We start from the raw sequence: 24,647 nt of genomic DNA on the forward strand, positions 1-24,647 counted from the left end.
GGTGTGCATGTCAGAGACTAGGGAGAGATGGCACTAGGGAGTGACTGCTTAATGGGTTCAGGGTTTTGTCTTGGTGCAGTGAATTAAACATGCTAGAACCTGGTAAGCGTTGGTCGTTGCACATTGTGAGTACAGTAAGTTGCACTGACTTTTTATTTATTTAAAATGCCTCCTTCTTGGTTTAGTAGGAGACATTGGCCTTCATACAGTGTAACTGCTTTTTTTCTGTCTTTGTGTGAGATTGGAGGTTTGTTCACTGAGCAGATTTTATGGAAAGTCCCTACAGTAATGGGCATATCCAAATATTAGAGTGGGAATCGCTGTTGCAGGGAGGGAGCTGTGTAAATGTTGGTGTGCTGCCCAGAACTTTAGCAGAGAGCTGAGCTTTCATGCAGATTCATGGCCTTGACTTGTTCCTCACGATCCATCAGGGCTGCCCAAAGAAGGTCCCAACACCCTTTCTTCTTTGAGTAAAATACTATAGTCAGCTTTTTAGAACCATACTACTAGGGGAAAATCAGAGGTCACCTCCTGTAAGAAAACCCTGCATTATTAAAGACCTTTTCAGAAGACAGTAGAAGAAAGAAGTTGCTGGGAGGAAACAAATTATTCAGATGAAAAATAGGAAGAAGTCCATTTTCTCAGAAAAACAAAACATTTTCATCATTTGAGGAGTATGTCCACACATACACACAGGTATGTTATTTTTTAGACAGGGTCTCTGCCCTTGGTACTGATGACTCTCCTGCTGCAGCCACCCTAGTAGCACAGCAGCCAGCTTATAGATACATTTATGTAAACCAAAGTCTACCCTTTTAAGAAACTTCATCTATGAATTTTAACAAACTCATCATCATAGTGAAGCTAGAAACGGTTTATCATATTTCTGTAATTGTCAGCTTCTTGTTCACAATTGTAGAAGGTCAAGGTTACAATCTGTTTGCACTGACTATTCAAATTATGACACCAGGAAGATTAATTTTCTGTGTTTCCTCTGTCCTAGCTAAGTTTCTATTGCTGTGATAAAACACCCTGATCCCCCTTGGGGAGGAAAGGAGTTATTTGGCTCACAGGATACAGTCCATCCCTAAAGGAAGTCAGGGCAGGAGCCTGGAGGCAGGAGCTAATGCAGAGGCCAGGGAGGGGTGCTGCTTACTGGCTTGCTCCCTATGGCTTGCTCAGCCTGCTTCCTTATTCAACCCAGGACCACCTGTCCAGCCAGCATCACTAGTGAGCCAGGCCTTCTCACATTCAGGAAAATGCCCTAAAGACTTGTTTACAGGCTACTCTGGTGGAGGTGTTAGGTTAGGTTGACAAAAAACAACAACAAAAGCTAAGTAGGATACTTTCTGATAAGAAGGAAAATGATAAAATGAGATGAGTGCTAAACTTTAAAAATAAATACTTGTCATACGGTTTTGTTGCTGTGAAGAGACACCATGACCACTATAATGCATATAAAAGAAAATATTAAATTGGAACTGACTTAAAGTTCAGAGGTTTAGTCCACTATCATCATGGTGGGAAGCACAGAAGTGTGCAGGTAGGTATGGTGCTAGACAGGTAGCTGGGAGTTCTACATCTGGATCAACAGGCAGCAGGAAAAGAGAGTAGCCAGTAGCCTTGGCAATAGTCTGTGTTGTTTGGAGGTTTCCATGGGTCCCTTTGGCCAATAATTTTACCAGATAGGACCCATTCCTGGCACTGGAGGTTATACATGGTGGCATGTCTTGTGGGGCATTCTTTCCCCTATTATTTGGTCATTCCATTCAGGTTCCTTTCTTACATGTATATATTTTAGGAAGCCTCTATAGTAGGAGATTTCCATAGTTCCAGGTTTCTTGATTCTGAATTGTAATGGTGAGGAAAGGGGTGTGATTAGAGCCTATATGTAGATTACAGAGCATACTTTGTATATCTTATAATCATCCAAGTGTATTTACTGGCCAGCATAACCTGGATGCCTTTCTATAATATTCTAACATCTAGTCATGATTAGCAGGATCTAGTTTTTAAAAGAATATTAGACGTGTCATATTGGTAACAGTGCAAAATTAATTGAAGCAAATTTCTCCATACTCTTTAAACCAGGAGGCTCTCTACCTATGTGCAGATAATTGGGTAATTTTAGGAGCAAAATATTTATTTATTCTTCTCAATCTGTAGTCCTTTCCAGGTTTGTCTTAATAATGTCTTAGAGTCTTAGTCAGATGTGCTGGCTTGTGCCTACAATCCTAACATTCAGAAGGCTGAGGTAGAAGGATTATCATGGCCACATAGTAAGTTCCAGGCCAGCCTAGGCCACAGTAGGAGACCTTGTCTCAAAAATAATAAATAATCTCTGGGGTCCCATTGACACAATTAAATTTGAAATCTTGCATTCATTCCTTTTTGCCTGGAAAAAAAGAGAAAGCTTAATTAAATTGTTGGGTCTTTGGAGGTGGGCACTAGAGGAATAGGAGTAAGTGATTGTATCATGAGAAACTAGCCTACATAATTATCTGAGTACTGCTTTTCACATTAAGTCATACTTGTTTTCTGATTCTGTTTTTTCAGTTTCCATAGCAAGGCGTGTTCAAGATCCATTAGCTGAGCTAGTGAAAATTGAGCCGAAGCACATCGGAGTTGGAATGTACCAGGTAAAGCAATGTGGATCGTTTAGTTTTTGAAACCCGTCAATACAAAGAACATGCTTAAGCCTGGCATTGTACTTAGATATTACTGGAAATAGATGTTCATCATTAAAGATTATACAGTTGATAGGAAGAGAGTTTAAAGCTGCCAGGGAAAGGAAAAATTCTTTCTTGTTTTTTCTTGTCTTAATTATTTTGATTAGGCTTTGAATTGACTATAGTCAGATTTAAAGACTTTGAAAACATTAGTCCAGGTGTGCTGGTACAAAAATATTAAGTTCAACTAAGTACATGATTTGGAGAGCTGGTCTCTTCAACTATTTTATTAAAATGGAAGGAGTGTGGACCATTGGGCTGTGTGGCTCTTTGTTTAAACCAGAATGAACTTCCAATTGTTACTGGTCTCTCTGGAGCCTCTGGTATTTACTGTGACCTTTCTGTATTCATTTCTATTTGGTCATTATTAATTTTGGTTTTTACCCAGAATAGTCTAAAGTCTTCTATATGGAGTCCAGAAGGTTCATGTCAAAAGTATTCTCCCCTTTGTTGAAGTTCTTTTCTAAACTGTCCATGTGATATGCACTTGAACTTCTAACTACTGGAGGCTAAGACAGGACAAGTCCTTGATTTCCTAAGTTTGAGCCCAGCCTGGCCAATGTGCAAGACTTTGTCTCTTCCCACCCCTAAGTAGTCCTTTTTGTTGCTGTTTGGTTTTTGATAAAGGGTCTTACTGTAGCCTAGGCTGCTTGGAGCTCAGTTATGTACCCCAGGATGAACTCAAAGTCATGGCAATCCTCCTGCCTCAGTTTCTTAGTGCTGAAAATATAGACTCTGTTCCTGGCAAGAAAGTGCTTTTTAGATCTGAAGTACAGTATTTTTCTAACTTCCATAGGATTTGAGTGGTGTTGCATTATACTTTTTCTCTAAAGAAGTATTATATTAAGTCATGGCCTCTGTGGTTACCGAAGTAGAAGAAACTCTAGAAATCATTCGGCTCCACCACATCATTTGACAATAAAACAAAACCAAAATGCTGTGGCCTGGAATCACACAGTGGCAAGGCTTGGATTGACATGTCACATGTGTTGAGAGTCAGCTGAGAGTGCTAGCATTTTATGCTAGCTGGTGGTAGAGCCAGCTGTAGTCTGTGATGCTTAGTGTTGATTGGACTGAGAAAGGTCTGTGAGACATCTTGAGCCAAATAAATCTTTCTTCCCTTAAACAGTTTTGCTCAGGTATTTTGTCACAGTGATGAAAGTCTGACTGAATATGAAAGATACAAACAGTAGCCTCATACAGAAAAAGCCTGGTGGAGCCACAGCCCAGAACACGTAGAAGTCATTATTTACACAGAAGCGTGAAGCCAGGTGATGTGTTAGGGAAATCATTTGCCATTCATTCATATGTGTTGTATGGTAATTATGTATTTACTATTAAGAGTTTAAGGGTCTTTTTCCTTCTTGATTTATATATGTTTATATGTTGGTTTATTTGAAACATTTACATAGAATATATCAAGAGCCTGTGCATAGCACGTCACCATTAAAAATGCAGACTTTTGAGCTTCAGAAACTCCTAAGTACCTGCTATCCCCGGTACTGGGATGACTGAACAAGAAGAGTCCAATCTTCCCTAGGTACCATAGCAAGACCTGTCTCAAAAATAAACAACAAAAATCACTTTTTTGAGGAGGGTTTATTAATATGAGAAATTATTCTTGAAATGATGTTTTTTAGTTACATAAAGTTGTTAATACAGAAGCAAGCTGAGTTTCAGAATGCAGCTGTGAATTTCTGTTAAAGAGAGAAGACAGCACCTGGCAGGTTAAACATGATGAGAGATTTTTATATGCTTTGATTTTGGAGTTTTCTATAATGAATATGTTCTGAAATTTTATTGTAAAATACATACTTATTTCTATATCCCAGGCAATGGACCACTTAATATTAAGGCCTCATACAGTGTATTTTCAATATGACCATAGTGGGACTGACTTTTCAGTTTGTGATTTTGATATAAATTTCATCCTGACGTAAAACACAAGAATAGCCAGGTAAACATTGCTGACTGAGAAAGTGAAAAGTGTTCAAACAAAGAAAGTTAAATGAAATAGTAGAAACTACAGTGTAATTTCAATGGAAACTAAAATGCTTTTGGTTTAATAGCAGCTAAAATCTTTTCGGCAGCACTCCAATTCTTGTCTGAGAAAATGAGGAGAGCTGATTTTAAAAACACATGCCTGTCGTTATTTCTGGAGAGCAAGGCAGCCAGTGTGGTCGAATGACAACATATCCCTGATCGACCCCTAAAGACTTTGCTGGAAAGTGGCTTGGTGTTACTCCCAAGAAAACACTCCTGGGTGAGAGCAGGATGACGCAGAGCTGCCTGGGTTGGGCTCTGTGGGATGTAGGAATGACAGCTTAACTTGGCCTTGTCGTACCCCGAGTTTAAGTTTAAATAAGTTGCATTTACTGGTTCTTTATTTCTTCTTGGGACTATGTTCTTGTACTTTCCCATTCACTAGCACCTGCATTTGGTAAAGAGGCTGTTCAGTCAAGTAGCAAGGACTCAAAATAACCCTTTTTCCTCTTTTTGTACCTCTCTGTTAGATCATTTGGTAATGATATAGCATGAAATGGTTGTGTTTTGGAACCCTTAGTGGACTGTATACCTAGACCGTCTTTACTCCTCACTGGGAACGACAGGAGTCACTCTAAAGGCGAAGTTGCCTTGCCAGATGCGTGACTTTTGGGTAGAACCTTAGGTAGCAATTTGCATCTTCTCTTTTCCTCTGTGGGATAAATCCTGTATAATAGCAAACAAGTAAATCAAGACAAAACAAAGGCAGCTCTTCATGGTGAAAAGTGTTGGGTCAGTAGAACACTTCCAGTTAACCTGCAGGGGTTACCAGGTGTATTTAGGTGTATAAAAGTAAGGTTTCTTGATTTTTTTGGTGTCATTTGTTCAGATCTTTGAAAACACATTTGAACTGCTGAGTAATGTGTCATGATAGTGAGATTCTTCTGAGTATACCCATACTTATCTGGGTGACTTCTTAGATTATTGCTATCATCATCACCAGTGCATTCACCAAGGCAAAGGGGTAACAGAAAATGTTCAAACTGAGGCATTAGCCACTGTGCTGACTGGTTTTTGTCAACTTGGCACAAATCTGAAGTTCTCTGGCAAGAGGAACTTCTACTGGAAAAACGCCTCCATCAGAGTGGACTGTAGACAGATTTTCTTGGTGTAGGAAGACCCAGCTTACAGAGGCAGGGCTGACACTGGGCAGGTGGTTCTTGGTTGTATAAGAAAGCAAATTCAGTAAGATGTGGGGAGCAAGCCAGTAAGCATCATTAGTCCATGGCCTCTGTTTCAGTTCCTGCCTCTGAGTTCCTGCCATGGGTTCCTCTAATCATGGACTGTAACTGTTTGTTGTTTTTTTTTTTTTTTTAACTTTTATTCATTACACTTTAATCACTTTATATCCCCCCATAAACCCCTCCCTCCTCCCCTCCTAATCCTACCTTCCCTCCCCCTTCTTCACAAATGCCCCTCCCCAAGTCCACTAATAGGGGAGGTCCCCCTCTCCTTCCTTGGACTGTAACTTCTAAGCCAAATAAACATTCTCATTCCCAAGTTGCTTTTGGTCATGGTCTTTATCATAGTAGTAGAAACCTAACTAAGTAGGTAAATTACCTCCTGCCTCAATGACTTTGCATTTTCATCCCTTAAGTAAGCAGGACCCAGTCTGTATTGAATCTCTATATACAGAGTTCAAAAGGGTATTTAAAGAGCCTGATTTCAGAGGTTTCGTCACTTACAACTTAACTGCATGTAAACAAGTAGCTTGACCTTGATAAACAGTGTGAACCAAACTTATATATTAGAATTTGTTAATCTTTACTCAGATTTTCAGTTTTAAAATTATCTCTTGCATAGTTTTCTTATACGTGGTTAAATTAATCTTCCTACACTGAAATATTAGCTTCTTTTTTTTTCAGACAGTGCATACAAGTGCCCTGTTGTAAATTATTAATATTATTTGAAGAACGTCTTACAAGTAATGCTTTGAGTAAATAGTGACATGTCTAATTTTCTTTATCTGTTATTTGCTTGCCCTTTGCATGTCATAAACTTTGGTCCTGAAACCACACTTAATGTCATTTTCTACTTAACTTCTTCTAGTTTTTATATATTAGCACAAATCTATTATGAGTTATAAAACTTTAAGATATTTTCAATGTTTTAACACTACTTAACATGAGCATTGAAAAACTCGCACATTACATTAAAAAGTGACAATAAAGGGAAAGATGAAATTACACCTGAGTCTAAAATGTTTCTGGGTCAGAAAACTATTAGGCCACATACAAGGAGAACATTGGTGATCATGAACATTTCTTGTAGGTGTGTAGAGTGGTGCAATCTCTTAGAGAGCAATTAGAAATCAGTGAAGTTGGAGGTGGAGACTTGAACTCAGCAGTTCTGTTCCTAGAAGTGCAGAGCCTAAAAAAAAATCACCTCATGTTGCTGCAAGGAGTCAGGTACAAGAAGTTCCTGAACAGTGTTTATAGTAGTGAAAATGTGCAGAGGCGTCCTTTGTCTGAAATGGAAAGAAAAACTAGACAAATATACTTACACTATTCAATATTTTATATAGTGAAATGACCCAGGAAGAGCTACTGGGTATTATGAAAGATAATACTGAGAGAGAGACAGACAGTGAGACAGGGAGAGGTGTCGTATATATAGGAGCACACAGCTGACACAAAACTAAGATGTAAGGCCCTTCTGGCTATACAGGCATGAAGATGTCGAAACAGTAAAGATACAGGGACGAGCAAGAGCGTGAGACAACAGCTGTTTTGAATGGAGCACAGGAAGCAGCAGGATCTGAATGGCACTGTACAGTGTCTTCCTCAGTGTTGTACACCAGAGCAATTGTTAAGTATTTTACACTTTAAAATATGCACAAAAGTTGGGTCACATGCTCAGCATGCCCTAATGTGGGAACTTTAACTTTCAGTCAGTTTTTCTCATACACTTGTGTCTAAATGTATGAGAGTTGAGGTTTTTTTTTTTATATATAATCAGAAGATTTTTCACTTTTCAGTAAAAAATGAAAAAAATTACTCGCATAGGTTATATCTGTTTTCATAATGCTAATGCAGGTGTTTCTCTTTGAGACTTAATCTTGTACAAAGTTCAGTAGTCTTCAATGCTTGCTTTGATACTGTCATGAGAAAACATTCACCTCACAAACATGATCTGCGAATTTTATGATTAAATGTCATTTCTTTTGCTTCCTTGGTAACTGTAGAAATCACGCCTAGACAGTCTATTAGATTCTAATGTTCATTTATAGGACCACTGATAACGTTCTTCAGAGTGGCACCGAATCTGACCGCTCATCCTGTATTGTTGTTAGCTTTTTTTGGCACTACTCCTTTCTCTTACTCCAAAGTGATCTGAATTAGAAATGTTAGGTTAAGCAGGAAAGCTTTAAAAAATAATAAAAATATAATAATAATAATAATAATAATAATAATAATCGTACTCCTCAGAGATTTCATTTTGCTTGATTTGGTTTGGACCTCAGATGGCAACAGAGTTCGTTATGACTAGTATTCACGTCCTGTGGGATCCTAGAAGCTGCTCAGTATTGTTCTAGAATTGGTTTACAGTGCACATTCTTGTGACCTTTCAAGACCTATAGAATAAGAAGTTTTGGGGTGGAGAGCCTGTTTAGTCAGCTGAGGTTTAAGAGCCCAGGTCTCTAATGCTTCTCATCTTGATTGTGCTATAAATCCCTGTGGAGGTCTCGTTAAAATATAAATTCTGGTTCATTTGATCAGAGGTGGCCAGTGAGATTAGTGTTCCCAGAAACCACCCATATTATGGGGAGACACTCACCCTGCTCAAGACCTCCCAGGCCTTACCCAAGTCTAACGAATCAAAATGGGATTTTCACAAGACTTCTAGAGCCTTGAGTGTACATCACAGTGTGTACAGGATGATCAGGAAATTTCAGTCAGGGAAGCCAAGCATTCGAGAAAGTAAACACCAGCATTATATAAAATATCACAAATAGAAAGTGAGATATAACGTAAGGTGCATCTTCATATTTCAGGTTGAAATGGAAGGAGGGAGAAATGGGGAAGGGGTTACTGATGACTATTACATTCAAGTAAGAGTAAGAAATTCTGGTGCACTGCTGCCCACAGGGAGACTGGATGTAACAGTTGTGTGCTATTCTCACAGAGGCAAGGGCTTTGCCTGCTTTTACCTTACAAACTGATGTTTGAAGAGATAGATATAGTTAACCTGATTAAAAAAACTTTATGATGTATACATATAGTAGGCATCATCTAATACCTCATTAGTATATACATTTTTATATATTTTCAAAATCTAAGATTAGTATAATGAAAAAGTCAGTGGTGACAATGACAAGAATAGTTTGACTAGAATAACAGGAGGAAATCAGCAGTGATTTCAGGACTAAATGAGAGGTGTATGATAGAGACACGTTTACAGATCTATAAAGGTCAGCACTAGAATAATTTAAGTGTGAACTGGAGGAGGAAAAAATTGAGTGTGTGAGGAATACACATCCACAGAAGGAGCCTAAGCAGGAAATGGACGAGAAGACTTGGAGAAGCTCATGGGTGTGCCTGATAATAGAGATTGAGCCCAGGGCCATATATATGCTAGGCAAATGTTCTACCACTTCTCTGTATCAACAGCCATTCTCTCTCTCTTCTTTATGAAACTCCATTCTAGAAAATATCTTAAAAATTTCCCATATTTTCTTCTAGTCTTAAATTTTGGTTCTTAAAAATTTTCATTTTTTAAGTTCAGTTTACAAATTATGTTCAGTTTCATTTTTTTATGTTCAGTTCACAGTTCTTTGGCTGTAGAGGTACTTGAACTACTTTCCAGCAGAATGTTCACTGCCACAGGGGAATGTGTGAGGGGAAGATACTGGTGTGATTGTGTGCACACACATGCAGGTGCCTCACTTGTAGCATTTTCATCTCTGATACTCATTTCATTGAATAGTTGCAGTAGACTCTTTAAGATGATATGCTTTTAGTATTTCATAAATAGCCTCCGCACCTCACTCCCCATTTTAGTAAGTTATATTTGGCATATAGGTTTTATGTAGAGCCTTACTGTTAAGACCTTGGTAACCTGAAGATTTTTGTCTTATTTACATATTCTGTCATTTACATATTTTATCTCATTTGCACAACATGTACTATGGAACACTGATGCAGCCTCCGAGCTGTTTTTTCCCTACTGGGGATTGCAAGCCTTTAGCTTTAGTTCATAATAGGTTGCTGGCCTTGTTGTAAATGTGATTTGGCCCAAAGCTGGGGTAGTGACCTGATGACTGATGCCACATTCTTGCAGCTCCTTGTCTTAATGCTTTATGTCCAGTACAGCGAGGCAATACTAATTAACGCTTTAACAAAGTAATTCCTTCTCTTCTAAATATGCCATTTATCCAGTAATCTGAGGTCATAAAACACCTCCAGAAGATGCTCTATAATACTGTTTTCCTAGAGTAATATTCAGTTCAAATTAGCAATTGAAAAATTTTGGAGCAGAGGAAGCCCTGAGAGTGTGAAGTCCTGAGTGAATGTGTGCTGTTGACATGAGCGCCAGCCACGTCAAGGACCCTAGCCTCAGACCTATGGGAAAATGCAGAGCCATCCTTTTGAGTGAAGCACATAGGGAAAGAGCAAAACGTTCCCTTCTGGTTCATGTGTGAATGTTGCTAGTATATGTAGAAAATGTCCACCATAGCTCCCCCTACCCCACCAGATGTTTATAGATTGAAGACTGCTCCCTAATAGAGACTGCTCCTAAATAAGCCTGTCCCTTGATCCAGGTGTATACCATAAGCCCTGCCTCCCTATCTGTCTGTATGTGATAGTCATTGCTGGGCTGTATGCAGTAATCCACCTCTCTGTTCAACTCTACCTAATAAACATGTTGAGGTTCAGGGATGCTGAGGCTTCTCCATCAGAGAACCCAGGCCACCTACTCCCAACTTTCTGTTTCTCTGTGTCAGTCAATCAGTCTGTCGTTTTCTTCATACCAGTCCTTACCCCAATCAGTTCCTTACTCTGGAGGCTGAGTAAGGAACCTGCGGAAAATTTAGAGTAGGTATGATTTTCTGATATGAGTGAGAACAGAAAATTGTTCTCACTAACAATTCTCACCACCTGGTGAGGATCTTACTGGTACGAGAAAGAGCTGGTTTTCCCCACCTGGCTCCTCCCCTGTTTTCTTGTGTCTTGGAGAATGACTGAGGAAAAAACGGTTACTGTTGATGGAAGAACTAAGGCTCTTTGCACACCGCTCTTCATTCTCTCTCCTCTGAACTGTGTGTTTGTATCCATGGAAGCAATTCTTACCAGGACAGATGGGGTGGACGCTGCTCTAGGGTTAGAAATTAGCAAATCAGTATTTCTATGGCCTTTGATCTAACAATGTTTATCAGAAAGTCCTTCCTTCCAGTGGCATGCATCAGAACAGGATCTTTCCTTTAAAACAAAAGTGTATAAAAATATAGAAGTTTATTGGCTCTCTTAACTGATCTTTGTTTGATATGAGCCCTTAGGAAGTTTTTAATATGTTAAACCTCGTATTGGTTGGATAGGGACGAATAGTATATATACTAAACTGCTTTAAGATTACTCTAAAAATATTCAGTTTGAGTATTTATATGGACATTCTGTTTTGCTGAGTTTGGAGATATAATTATGTCTGGGTTACTGGCACATCATGGAGAATCTTGTATGCAATTTTTGACAGGAAAAAAAAACTATCTGCAATGTAATAATGTTCACATGTGGGGGGGAGTTGAGAGGCTGTTGGTATACATGTGTGGTATACATGCCACATGTGTCCTGGTTTCAATTTAGTTGAAAACCCAAGTACTGTAAGACTATAAATTTGTGCTAGTTAATTAGTGACTGAGAAAAGAAAGAAAATATGTAAATATTAAAAAGGCCACTGTGAACCGGGCATTTAAAAACTGTTTAATTTTTGATATCTGATACATTCAGAAATGTTGATCATTAGCTTATATGTGTATGTGGAGGGCCATTAGTCATGGGCTTTACAAAAGCAACACTAGTCATTGTAATTGTTCATGAGATTCCATTATATTTTACATCCACAGAAAGGCATTGTCAGTAGCATAATGACATATTAAATCCACATTCCCTTAGAAAGGACTTGGGTGTAGAGGGCAGGCGAGCCCTGAACCCTGACTCTGCAAAGTGATTAGAATGTGACACAGTAGAGGAGAGCCAGCCATGCTGAGTTCCAGTGTGAGCTCACCAGCTGCATGAGACACTATCAAATCCATCTTTGCTGTGGACACTTGCACTGTAGTATCCAAGAGAGAAAAGAAAGACTGTGTGAATTTATGAAAAAATTTCCCCTTCTCTCCTATTCTCAATATTTAATACCATTACCTAGCAAGAAAGTTCATTTGCTAGGAATTGTATAGAATTTATCTCTCAGCCCACAGGAAGGAAAGCATCTGTTGCCTGGCATTTTAAACAACTGATTTTAGAAAACACCTTTATTTGGGGATGAGACTGCTACTTGGTTGGAGTCTTAGGATGCTGTTAACTAGGATGATGTGTGTATTTTTTTAATAATTAAGATCAGGTATCCAAGTTGTTTGTTGTTCAGTTTTACTAAAAAGTGTGCGCTTGCAAATGTGTAATAGAAAGAGAAGTCTCTCCTGATGCACCAAGTCTTTTGTTTCATTATTTATTTGGAATAAATGGGCCCAGAAGGTATGGGTACAGTTAGGTTTTGTTGGAGGGGCAAAGACTTCTGAGGAATGATGTGCAAGTGAGTGTTTTTAAATCTCAGAGGTGTGATTATGTCATAGCAGCATAACCTCCGGGCTTGCTTTATTACTTTTATTAAAACAAATCTGCATGGGGGTGCTGTGTATATGTTGGTGATGAAGGAAATGAGGTGGTTAATTTATTATGTGAATAGCACTTTCAACTAACCGCAGCATGATTCCCTGAGAGTGCAGTGGAAAAGCCCAGCTCTGCAGACAAGTCTGCTGTTTGATTTGTGGGCCTCAACTTTCGACACCAGAGGGTGAAGTTTATCTACAACACCATTCTCTCTCTCTCTCTCTCTCTCTCTCTCTCTCTCTCTCTCTCTTTCTGTAATATTTTTTGTCTAATTTTAAGCTTGAAATTTTCCTTTATTTTATTGTGGGCACTTACTGAATCTAATCCAAACAGTCCTTGCCAGTGACCTCAAGGTGAAAGCGGGGCTGAGAATCTATGTGTGAGGCCATTAGGAAAATGGGTAGCATATCTTAACAGATTCCAAGCCCCTGTGTGCGCCTTAGAAGAAGACTTCATTGACTAATTGGATACCTCTAGGCTTCAGTAAATGAAGATGACTGTAGAATTAGATAGCAGCTAGGGAGAAGTGAGGCATCTGAGGGCTTCCCCTCTCTGCTCAGCATCCACACACAAATGCTACACAAAGTCTCCTACAACAGCCCCACAAGTGTTTATTTGTAGCTGGAGGGTGGTTGTGGAAGGAGCTGAGGGCGTTACACCACACAGAGGTGTGTGTACTACAGAGTGAGGTCGGAAGAGGACCTGAGCGTCTAACAAGCTCACAGTGCCTATAAAGCTCCTGTTGTATACTTATAAACAGCCATTGAATGGCCGAGAAAGGTTGTTTTTATTGGAGGTGAGCCATGTCAGGCATAATCTGATGTGAACCTGCCTAGAAGGTGAGTGAAAATAGGTCATCTTCCCGGGGTGATTTTTGAAAGACTCTTTCATTTTCCAGATTTGCCTAGTACCACTCATTTATAGACCGGGGGGGGGGGGAGGGGCACTAGAAACCAGTCAGGCATTGTGTTGAAAAAATGAAGGCGGTTAAGTATCTGACACAGCCCCAGTTTTCATGGGGTAAGGATTACCAATCCTTTTTCTATTTTGTCTTGTCTTTAGGGGCTAGCAGACTCCATTTTCCTTCAGAGTCCTAAATTTATTCCAAAAATGATCATTCCAGAACATACTTTCCAGGAAGGGTTGGCAGTGGCAGGAGAAACATTTTTTGTGTAGTTTAAAGAGTGTAGAGGGTAGTGCAGGCTGCAGTTTCTGCAAGCTGTGGATGGCCAGGGTGGTGGCACCTGGACAGATGCTTCCTAGTCATTACAGCCAAGCCATCCTGGTGACAGTGTGCCCAGGCATGCCAGGCTGCTTCAGCTGTCCTCGGCAATATGCCACAGTCCCAACTGTGGCTGGAATTTAATCTTGAAAGACGTTGGAGAGTAGGCAAACCTTACCTTAGCCATACTGGCTGGGTCTCTCCAACTCCCGTGTCTTCTCACTGGGAGGATAGCATTTAGGAGAGATACACTGTTGGACCATGTGTGACTTTGTAAAAGTGGACTTCTCTTCATACTGGTTTTTGGTACAGTTTAGAAGATTGAAATTTAGCAATTATTCATGGGAGCTGTTTTTTTGTTTGTTTGTTTTGTCTGTTACTTTCACTTCTCTAGATACCTAGATACCTACCACAACTCAGTGCAGAACATCACAGCTATTTAAAAGCCTGTCCTAGAGAAGGCTTGATCCCTAGTTGCCTTTAGCCCCACTGTGTCTGCTTGCTTAGTGCACATCTTTGTACATCTTTCTCATCGGCTACAGGTAGCTTCCTGAGTAGTAGTTTGTTTCCTAGTCCCTCATTCCGGGCTCATTTACCCTTCATATACTTTGAATATTCATAGTCTTCCTTAAAAAGTGATCCAATCATCGTTTGCAACAGGAACTTTACAAAGATGCATGTTAACAAATTTAGACAGCTTTTTTGGGTTCTTCAATATACAAGTTTGTAGACATGTTACAAAAGTTAGCAGCATTAACTGAGCCCAGGCCCAGTGATAGCAGCAGAAGACAGACAGTACTGAGTCTGCTCTGTGAGCGTAGCCTAACAGAAATGTCACCTTGCAGTTGAAACTGAGACAGGAAGAAGAAGAAAAAAATGTGGTAAATGTTGCATTTATCATTAAGTTTGTCAAAGGAAATTTGAATTCTAGATTAAAATTCTTGGTTAGTCACTGTATCTGGGGCACAAAACTATGTTCATTGCAGTTGAATAGCTGTAATTCAGGGTGTGTTTAATCAGAATTTCCCTAAGAGCTAAAATTCTTACATAGACAGAGCCTGTCTTAAACTTAAATTGGATAAACATTCTCATGACACCATCCTCACTTCAGCGTGGTTCAGTGGAGAGTACATAGCCTAGGGGCACTCTGGCTTTACCTTTGCCATGTCTCCCCGGGGAAATAATTTCACTTCTTCATGCTTTGTTGGAAAATAAGGATACCTATATGTTCTCAAGAAGAATGTTAAAAAGAGAAAGAAAAAAGTAGACATGTAAGTGCTGGAAGAAAGCTATGAAAGTGATTTTGTTTCTTAGGAGATATTGAATGAATCCCATGTACTTTCAGATTTCTTGGCCTTTTGTTGTTATTGTTAAAGTCCATTTTATTCCAAACATTTATTCATATGTTAAGCTTATCCAGTATTCATAGAATCATTTAATGTCAAGGTCACTCAGTTCATACTGGTACACACAAACATGCTCATTCCTGTCTGCCAAAAGGCAGGAGGACAGAAGAATCTGTGGGCAAAACTTCCAGAACAAAGGATCAGAGTGGCAGCCTTGCTGTGGTCATAATGCAGGAATGAGGAAATGAGGCTGTGCTGCCTCTCACCAATAGTAATGACGGAACGTCTTGCCACAGGGAGAGATGGGCTCTTGGAGCTGGATGGAACATGCGCGTGAGGCGCCTGTTAGTGATTAACCACGTTTATCCAGGTCCATAGTGCTTTCCTTGCTATCCGTGCACAAGTTGACTCGCTCTTCTGGAGGTGGGAGCAGAACAGGGCAGAATGCTTAAAAACAAACACAGCAGCTACAGCAGAAACAAACTCCGTAGTTCGTTGGGACCCACGATCTGGTTATGCATTGGCAATAAAAAGCAGCTGTTTGTTTGTTGACAGCCTGCCTTTCCTCTCTCATAACCAAGCTGTTTCTAATCATGCAATTACTAGCTCTTTAGTGTTTGAGGCTTGTTGTAGATTTATAGTTGGTTACATAACGTTTGCCAAACGTCATCGTTTAGATAAAAAATTAGTGATTCTCCTGTAGTCATTCTACTGAAATATGGATATGGGTTGTAATAAAATAAAGATGCCTGAGGAAACTTCTGAAGTACATTTTGAACTGAAGGGAACGCAGAGGGGCTTTTTATGCATGTTTTCTGGGGTTGTCTCAGTGTAATGCTTACCTTCTTGGGAACCCATTGCCTGAAAGGCTTTCTGTTTTCTGCTCGCTTACACGGATCCTGCCTGCTTACATGGATGTAGTCTGCACATATGCAGACAGTAGAAAAATATGTTCTGATCTATGAGGCCATTCGTACTTGCCCGGGGTCTTCTTGACATATTCTCCTAGAACACAGTTGGTGTTCATTTCACTTAGGTGAAGCAAGGGATGAAAGGAAATGGAGTTAAATCAAAGTTCTTTGCATCTGCAATGATGGCTCAGCCTCCAGGGTAGCTCTACCAGCTGGAAAGAACTGGAATGTGCCTCTTACTGCAGAGACATTTCCAGGCCATTTTATAAACAGACTGCAATCCGCGCTGCTGAGAGTCCCATTTGAAATGAGGAAACATGCTGTAGGAACAGAAACCAGAAAGGTGAGCTTCTGCTGTTCATGACACCCTACTGAAGAATCAAAGCTGCTTTCCAATCCCTGTTTAAGTCACATCTGGTTGTTCGTGCAGCATGCCTTAGAGAACGCCCTTTAGACTGCAGTGTGATGCTCTGCTTTTACTTTGTGTGTGTGTCTCTCATTGCTCTGTTGTTGGCATGATACATTTGCAATTACAATGGAGTTTAAAATACTTGAAGTAGTATTTGCCCTCTCTCTGGTCATAAAGGCATTACATAAATTAACAGTTATTCTCGGTATAAAAACATGTTCTAAGAGATACAGTGAATAGTAGTTTTTTGTTGTTGTTGTTTTTTGTTTTTTTTGGGGGAGAGACTGACTAGGAAAAAGAATGTATTTAAAATGTGTGGAAAATTTTGAAATACATATTTTATAATATATATTTTCATTATTTTGTTTCTTTCATCTCTTTTCTAAAAGTATAAGTCATAAAAATATTTTACTTTATTTTAAAAGTATTTATCAAAATCCTTCCTCTTGCCAAATGAGTCTTGTTAACGGGAATTAGACCATCTAGTGATGTCACCAGGTCCCTAGTGACAGTTAATACTTGGGAGTCATTACCAGCTCTGACACATTCTGACTTTGTGAGCTTTATTACACCATGAAAATGGCATTTCTTTAACTGCTTTTAAGCTGTTGATTGCAGCTAGTGTCAGCATTTAGTCCTTATCTTAAAACACTAGCTGTGCACTACTGTGTCGGAATCCAGACCAAGAGCAAGACCCTGCCATGGTGGCCGCAGGGGGAGGTGGAGCGTGAGGGGGCTTTCCTGTGCTTGCAGCTGTGCCTGTGGCAGGACCCTGGACCTGTTGCTTTTAGGACTCTCAGATGTACAGTTGAGGCAAACGAATGAATCACAGAGGATCCATTTAAGGTAATTCTCTGCTTGCATGTCAGGGGAAGAAAATTTAGTTGTAATTTTGAGACCTTCATCCCCAAATCATTTAATGCTGTATTTCATTTCAGCTCCTCCAAGTTTATGTGGATAAACATCAATCATTTATAAATGAAAAATGTACAGATCTTGACTCTAATGGCCTGTGTGGGGAGTAATAGGTTACTAGGAGACACCACAGGATATTATTATACCTTTTAATTTGATTTTCTGTATTGTTTGGTAATGCCTTCTCAAAAACAGCTAAAAATCCATTATGTTCAGGCCATTAAAATATACTACGTTATTATCCAGTAAATAACATCTATGGCCTTTAATTTTTAATCAGGTTCATAAATATATACATTTTTCTCTGTCAGTCATTGTCTAGAATTTCAGTTTTGCTCTGCTTTCCATTACATACCGTGAATTATATGAGATTAATTTAATCGCTACTACAAACAGAAATTGAATGTGGCTGATCCACAGTTACGCTGTTTGCTTTTACAACTGTAAGTCATAAGTAATTAATTTTCCTGGGAAAATTAATTCACTTACCATTCCCAGTAGCATCATGTGTTGACACAGGGTTCTAGGTAGTTTAATATTTTTCTTCAGCATGCTGGCCTTAACTTTAGAAGACCTTAAATGAAAACAAATTAAAATTTACTCAACTGAATATGATTTGGACTTATTTAAAATTTGGGCTTATTTAACATAAGTGTTGTTGTTGATGTCATCCAGGTGATGACTCGAAAATTATATTCAAACTTTACAGAATCTCCACAAAGTATATTAACACGGCTGAAACAATATATCTTTGAAAGGCTGTTTAAATGACAGTAGTCATTAGCATGTTCTGAATTAACATTTTCCAGGACAGTATTAGATGGTGCAGTATTTGGGGATGTTGGACCATCATTTGCTGAGCAAAGCAGATCTAGAAACGTACTTGTGGGGCACTTTGGCCGCCTTGGCTAGCTAGCTGATATGTCTGTGTCTCATAGAGCTTGTTTTTAGGATCTCTCTGCCTCTAGCTTCACGGGTAGCAAGGGCTGTAGCTCGCTCTTCTGAAAAGCTGAGCCGTGCCTCGTAAACCCCCAAGCGATCGTTCCAATATCGACTGCGCTCCTTCAGTTCTTCCATGCTTTTCCGTGTAATACCTTTCCTCCTGCTTCCCAGAAAGGCCAGCGTGGAAAATGAAATGAGCAAACGTCTTTCAGCGAAAGGGGTTAAGTTCCACACACTGCTGCTTATATTTTGGGAACTCAGAAAATGTGAGCAAACCAAGTTTAGCTTCCATTTGCATTTGCCAGAAGTTATTAGTAAGGTGACTTTTTTCCTGGTTCATAGAACTCCATAAAACATATAGTGTTTATAACTGTTTATATTTGTCTAAGTCACTAAGGTGAACTCCAGTGATGGTGGCAGTGTTAAATTTTAACAAGTGGGGGCTTATTTCATAAATGTGCCTTTGTTACTGTAGCTTTAAAAAGGCATGAGGTTGAGAGTGGCGTGCTCTTAATGCTTTTTGGAAAAGAACATTTGTTGTTTAATTCCAATGTAAAAGTAGTATAAGACTACAGACCGCTGCTGTTACTTGTTCCTTCTGTTCAGTGTTAGGTCCAGCTCTCTGTCCTGTGCCCTCAGGGTTCACTGTGTGCCCTGTGCAGTGTTGAGGAAGGTGGTTTGCTTGCTGCTCTCACTATCGGGAAGTTGGTTTCTATCTTCAGAACTAGGAGTATGGCTCTCTTTATCATCCTCAGACAAGATGAAAACTCCTCATGTCAGCTCTGACCCAAGTACAAATGGCTACATGCTCATGTTGCTAAGGGAAAGTGATCTTTCACATAAAACTAAAGTTGGCATTGAGGGCAATGATTATTCTAAAACTTTACCACTCGTTCCCAGCATATACCTACAGCTAAATGTGCATGTTTGTAATAGAGCATGCATTTCTTAATGCTGTTTCTACACCACCCTTTCTTCTGAAATGAACCAGCAGGTTTGCATTATCTTATGTTGAAGTAGGAAAGTATTAATAAGCATTTTAACTTTCACAATATAACCTCATAAAATTAAATTCATTTGAAAACAGGCATATGTCTTGTTGGTCTCTGTTTATTTTTGTTGATGAAATGGGTATGTTTTAGAAAAGTATTAATTGTATCATGAACTAAGGCACACACGGAATTTGTGTGTACAAACAGGTCTTTAGAGTGTAGAAATAAGAGTTGTTGAATTTGAGTTACATGTATTTGCCTAAAGCTAGCAAATAGAAAGTTTATGTAAAATTATGCAACGAGAAAAAAAATCAGAGAAGCAAAATTCTCTATTCTTAGGTCAGGATAGAAGAAAGCAAGACTTTGTAGTAGGAATATAAATGTTTAAAAATTACATGATGTTAAGATGACACATATTTTGTGACATGGTGTATAGTAGTTGTGATAAATGAGGACCATGCAAATGCTGGATGCTGGGTCTGTGCAGTGTGGACAGGAACGCCTTTCCTTTCCTTTTTCCTTTTCCTTTCCTTTCCTTTTTTTCCTTTTTGTTTTTGTTGTTTTTTGATACAGTAGCGGAGTATAAATAATTATACTCATTCATGAATTGCTCCCTGAAGTATGGTAAAGTGAGTTTTGCAGGTCTCGGTACTTGTCAGAGAAGGATGTTGATGTTTCATAACATGTAAGTATTTGATGGGTCCTTCAGAGTGGCACCGAGTAGAAAGTTAATTTGTACATAACTGCCCAGGTATTCATTCGCTTTTTATTCCATGCTGTTCAAAAGATTGAATTTGAATACATTTTTGCTTCTACTCACAAAAGTAATAATTAAATTAAGGTGATACCTAGAAAGAGAAAATGGCCATTTGCTACCACCTAAGATTAACAAAGCTCTCCCAGGTTCTTCAGACTGAATCACGCTCCCATGATTATCCCGTATGACCTGGATTCTAGACAGTTACAGTGGAATGGTGTACATTGACTTTTACTAGGTGTTTCACATCAAATAGCCAGCAAGGTAGGCAGTATTGTGCTGAACAGCCACTGTTCTGTGTCCCCTAAGGCTGCCCACTAGCCTGTGGTGTAAAAGCCAGCTTGTCTAGATCTGCTTTACTGTTCACACAGCATCCCTCTGCTTTAGGATCATCTTCCAGCCAGTGTATTAAAACATCCTCAAGAAGCTGTGGATTTGTGCAGGAAGTGGGAACAGTTTCAAAACTGCCCTCTGCTGACTTAAAGTAAGCTAGAGGTTTGTGCATTGCAGTGGGTGAATTATCACATTTGTTCCCCTAGCACTGTGCAGCAGAAAGGGAGAGGACTAAAACCCTTAGATTATCCCCTGTCTCTGGGTTGTTTTATATTTGTGAGTGATGCAGCACTTTTTTCCCCCTTTACCTACAATATTAGAGGAACAAGTTTTGAGTTGAGATCTTTCATAAATCAGACTTTCAGAGTAGAACTTCTTCCCAAACTTCACCACTAACATTGAATTTGTAAATTGTAAGATAAAGAAACACTAGTTAGGAAACTAATTTTTTAAAAATCTTAATCCTTGTGAAATCTATAGAGCCCTCAAGTGTGATGGTTTTGCCTTTTTCTCTTCTGCTCATGTAAGCAGAATGATTAAAGAAACACATTGCTTATTAATAACAAAGTCGGGCTTGTTTTATCATTGTTGTAGACTGTATGCTGTTATACAGAAAATAATGAGCAATATGGAATGAAATCGATTATTCTGTCTAGTGAGAGTGCTTCACTCTGGTGGGGCCACCAAGGAGCTTGGTCATGATTGACAAGCATCTAGTGCAGTCTTTTCTTTTTCTTCCTCTTTTTTCCCCCCTGTAGAAATGTTGAAGTCAGTCAAAGTATATATACAAAGCTGAGTGAATACCAGTTCCCCCAGTACATGGGGCTATTTTTTTTTTAGGAAGTGTAACTCAAACCAGATGTTTTGCCTAGACCTAGAGTTTGTTGCTGCCAAGTATCTCATCAGAGGTCAGAGTTCTGGGCTCTGGGCCCTGCTAGAATTCTTTCACAAATTGCTATTTGGTGAGGTTTTAATCCTAATGGAAAGAATAATGTGCTTGTAAAATCTGCAGTTATTACAAACACAGTATACATATTGTGAACTTCAAATGACTACATATTTCTCTCCCATAAACAGGGACTGCAGATGGATGCCTAGTGTGATAGCTTTAGACATTCTAACTAAACCTAGTATACAGTTTATGCCGCGTTAGCCATTTCATTTGTAATATCCCAGTGAAAGCAATGCCTGTGTTTGGGTGACACTGGTAACGAACTCATGCTCTCTACCATGACCAATTTTCGTTTTTTTAAACAAGCTTTCTAACCTAATACAACTGAACACACGGGAATTCAAAGAACTCACATAAATCTTAGATATTCTCACAGAAAGATCTGTGAATATGGCAGCAGTAAGTGAAAGGTTCTTCAGGTAACCAGAAGACCCCATCGTGTTAAGATGCAAGTGTCCGTGTTTAGAAACATGTCTGTTGGTATCGGATACACTTGTTCAGATTTCTTTGGGATGATGCATGTAGTTGTGACCCTTTGGGAAAGAAGGGTCCTTCTTTCCACATTGTGTACTTAATACTGTGAATTTACTAAATGCTATTTAAGGGCTTTGCTGTTGTGTAAGCCCACGAGAACGTCTGCCCAAAGTGTGGAACCCAAGGATCTCTATTAGGCCAATTGATAGATGTGTCCATTGGACCAGACCTACGAAAATCAAATCTGCTGTTGGTGTAAATGTGGCCAGTTTGTGCAAACGCACGCGCGCGTGTGCGTGTGTGTTGACAATACAGTAGAAGATCAAATCTGTGAAAAACAAAATTGAGCTGAAAAAAATTAAACACAAATTTTAATGTCTGTGCATTATACCACCATACAAAAGCTTCCTTTGGTTCCAACAGTTTGTAGTATTTATTTGGAGATGGGGTTCTAATTTCCTTTTTGTTTTTTATTTAAGTGACCCTGAGATAGATAGGGTGTGCTAAATATGTAAATACAGTGCAGGAGGTTCTGTGAGTCTTGGAAAGACATGAAAACAGTTAACTTGGGGCCCCACGTAATTCTAACAGGGCCTAATAGGATGTGTGCAGCAGGGTAGTGCTTTTTAACTATCAGTCTTGTTTTGTGTCTATAAAAGAAGATTAACGTTGATGCCAGTTCTGCTGCACAGCCTGGCCGTTGGATTGGTATTGGGAGGGTCACCATCTCTATGAACTAACTGCCCTGATTGCTGCCAACAGACGAGAAAAAAAAATATATTTAAGTGTGATACAAGAAATTTTGTTCGGAAAATCTTTAATGTATCAGTTTATTTAAGACAAAAAAAACTTTCTCTTTTTCTCTTCTTCCTTCTCATATATACTGTATGTGCATGTATATCTGTGTGTGTGTATGTGTGTACGGGTGTGTCTTGGAGATTAAACCAGGGTCTTGACTAACAAGGCATAAACTAGACGCTACTAGTAGGCTCCCCTTTCTACTCTGAACATTCTCTTCTGCTTACTCTTGTACTGTTGCTTGCTGCTGAAGATGCGTGGTTGGCAGCTCTTCACTAACTGTGTTTTCTGTTTTACATTTAGAACTGGTCCTTTGGTCTCACTGTATTATAGATTTGCCTACATAAAGATCTTTCTTGAAGACAGGTTTAGTATTGATTTGTAATGTTTTTATTGTCTTTGGTATTCTGAGCAATAAAATAATGATATTTTTTATATGTTCCTGAGCCTCAGTACATTTTTCTCCCAGAGAGCCAGGAGATATCATCATCAGTTTCTATAAACAAGTAGAAAATAAATGTCAAAACTTAAGTCTACAATACATTCTATGTGGCACAATCATTCAAGTGTAATTTAAAACACAGTCTGAGACTATGATCACATAATGAGAAACAAACAATTTCATATTAATGAGAACCCATTTGCCAATAATTCTGTCATTTGTAACTTGAATCAGTCATCACCCCTGCAAATAACCCTTTCAAGACATTATTTGCAATTTTGTCCTCTGCTTTCTGTCCTTGATGTTGTGAAAATGGCCGTCTACTGTTACAGGAATGAAAAGAGATCCCATTCAAACATCTTTTGTGTTTCCACTTTCAGTGAAAAATGTTTTTCAAACCTGCAGCTGGTTATTTCTGCAGGAGTTCCCACTTATGCTTAGACTTGATTGACATTTTGAAATGGCAGCTTTTCATGAAAAGCTGTTAACTTGTAGAATTCAGTTATGGTACCAAGACAGACTGACTTTGTTCTGTGGCTGGGACCTGTCCAAACTAAATAGAACCCTGCATCTGAATTTAATAGTGCTACTTGGCCAAGATGGGGCACTTCGCCTTTTATTTTCCCTCCAAGACTGATGCTTCTTATGTGTTCTAAAAGGAACTTGATGGACATTCATCCCAACATCCTTCTGTTCTGTAGTTGCTTTAATTGACATATGTAGTCATCGTCTTCTTCCCCTCTTGAACACCTAATGGACTAGGATGGGCCTTCATTTAAATATAATACTAATTGAAAAGAAATTCTTAATTTGTAACTTAATGTTACCAAGTACAAAAAATTTTTTAAATATTGTAAGCTTTTTTTCTAGTATAGAGGATCTGAAATTTTTGGAAATACACTCCTACTGTGGTATGTATTTATTCCTTATGGGAAAGTGTGTTACATGTTGTTATACAGATCTGCACATGATACTATGCAAATATTCATCTGCTTATTCAATCAGTAGACAATTTCAAGGACAGGGTACTAGGTGTAGGTACATGAATTACACGAATTGTAATTGCTAAGTACATGAATTGTGCTTCAAGGAAACTTTTTCATTCAGTATCTTATTATATGTAACTGCCACTCCCTAAAGCTGTTAGCTGCCAAGGGCTTTTCCCATTTCAGGTTCTCACTGTATCTATATTTGATCTCTATGTAGCAACATTCTCATGAGATTACTATGAAAATATGCCTGTTGTGCTTTTTTATGGCCATCTGCTATCTTTTGGAAGATTTAAGTAACTTTTTCCCCTCTCATCTACTTGTGTGCTGCTTATCTTGAATATCTTTATGGGACAGTTTGGTTCCTGTCAAGACAGAGTACTAGGAAAGATTATCACTGTCAATCCTGATATCTTTTAGTTTTGTTTTTATTGTTTTAAATAGAATTTTACATTATTGCTTGTAATAAAAGGTGTTGGGCTAAATATGTTTATTATTCACCGTATAATTATTATGGCTGTATTCACTCACTATCACAATCAAATAAAAACATGGACACCTGTTAGATTT

The 24,647-nt window shown here is 38.9% G+C and overlaps 1 protein-coding gene across 3 annotated transcripts in view; it reads left to right on the forward strand.

The window, feature by feature from the left end:
* Srbd1 (S1 RNA binding domain 1) overlaps nucleotides 1–24,647 on the forward strand; it is a 161,843-nt gene that overhangs the window by 94,066 nt on the left and 43,130 nt on the right. For all 3 annotated transcript variants that reach the window (XM_021652684.2, XM_060363421.1, XM_060363417.1), the window contains exon 16: nucleotides 2,557–2,639. In XM_021652684.2, the coding sequence (XP_021508359.1) occupies nucleotides 2,557–2,639 (83 nt within the window). The remainder of the gene's footprint in view (nucleotides 1–2,556; nucleotides 2,640–24,647) is intronic.

This window comes from Meriones unguiculatus, chromosome 1 (genome assembly GCF_030254825.1).
Source record: "Meriones unguiculatus strain TT.TT164.6M chromosome 1, Bangor_MerUng_6.1, whole genome shotgun sequence".
NCBI lineage: Eukaryota > Metazoa > Chordata > Mammalia > Rodentia > Muridae > Meriones > Meriones unguiculatus.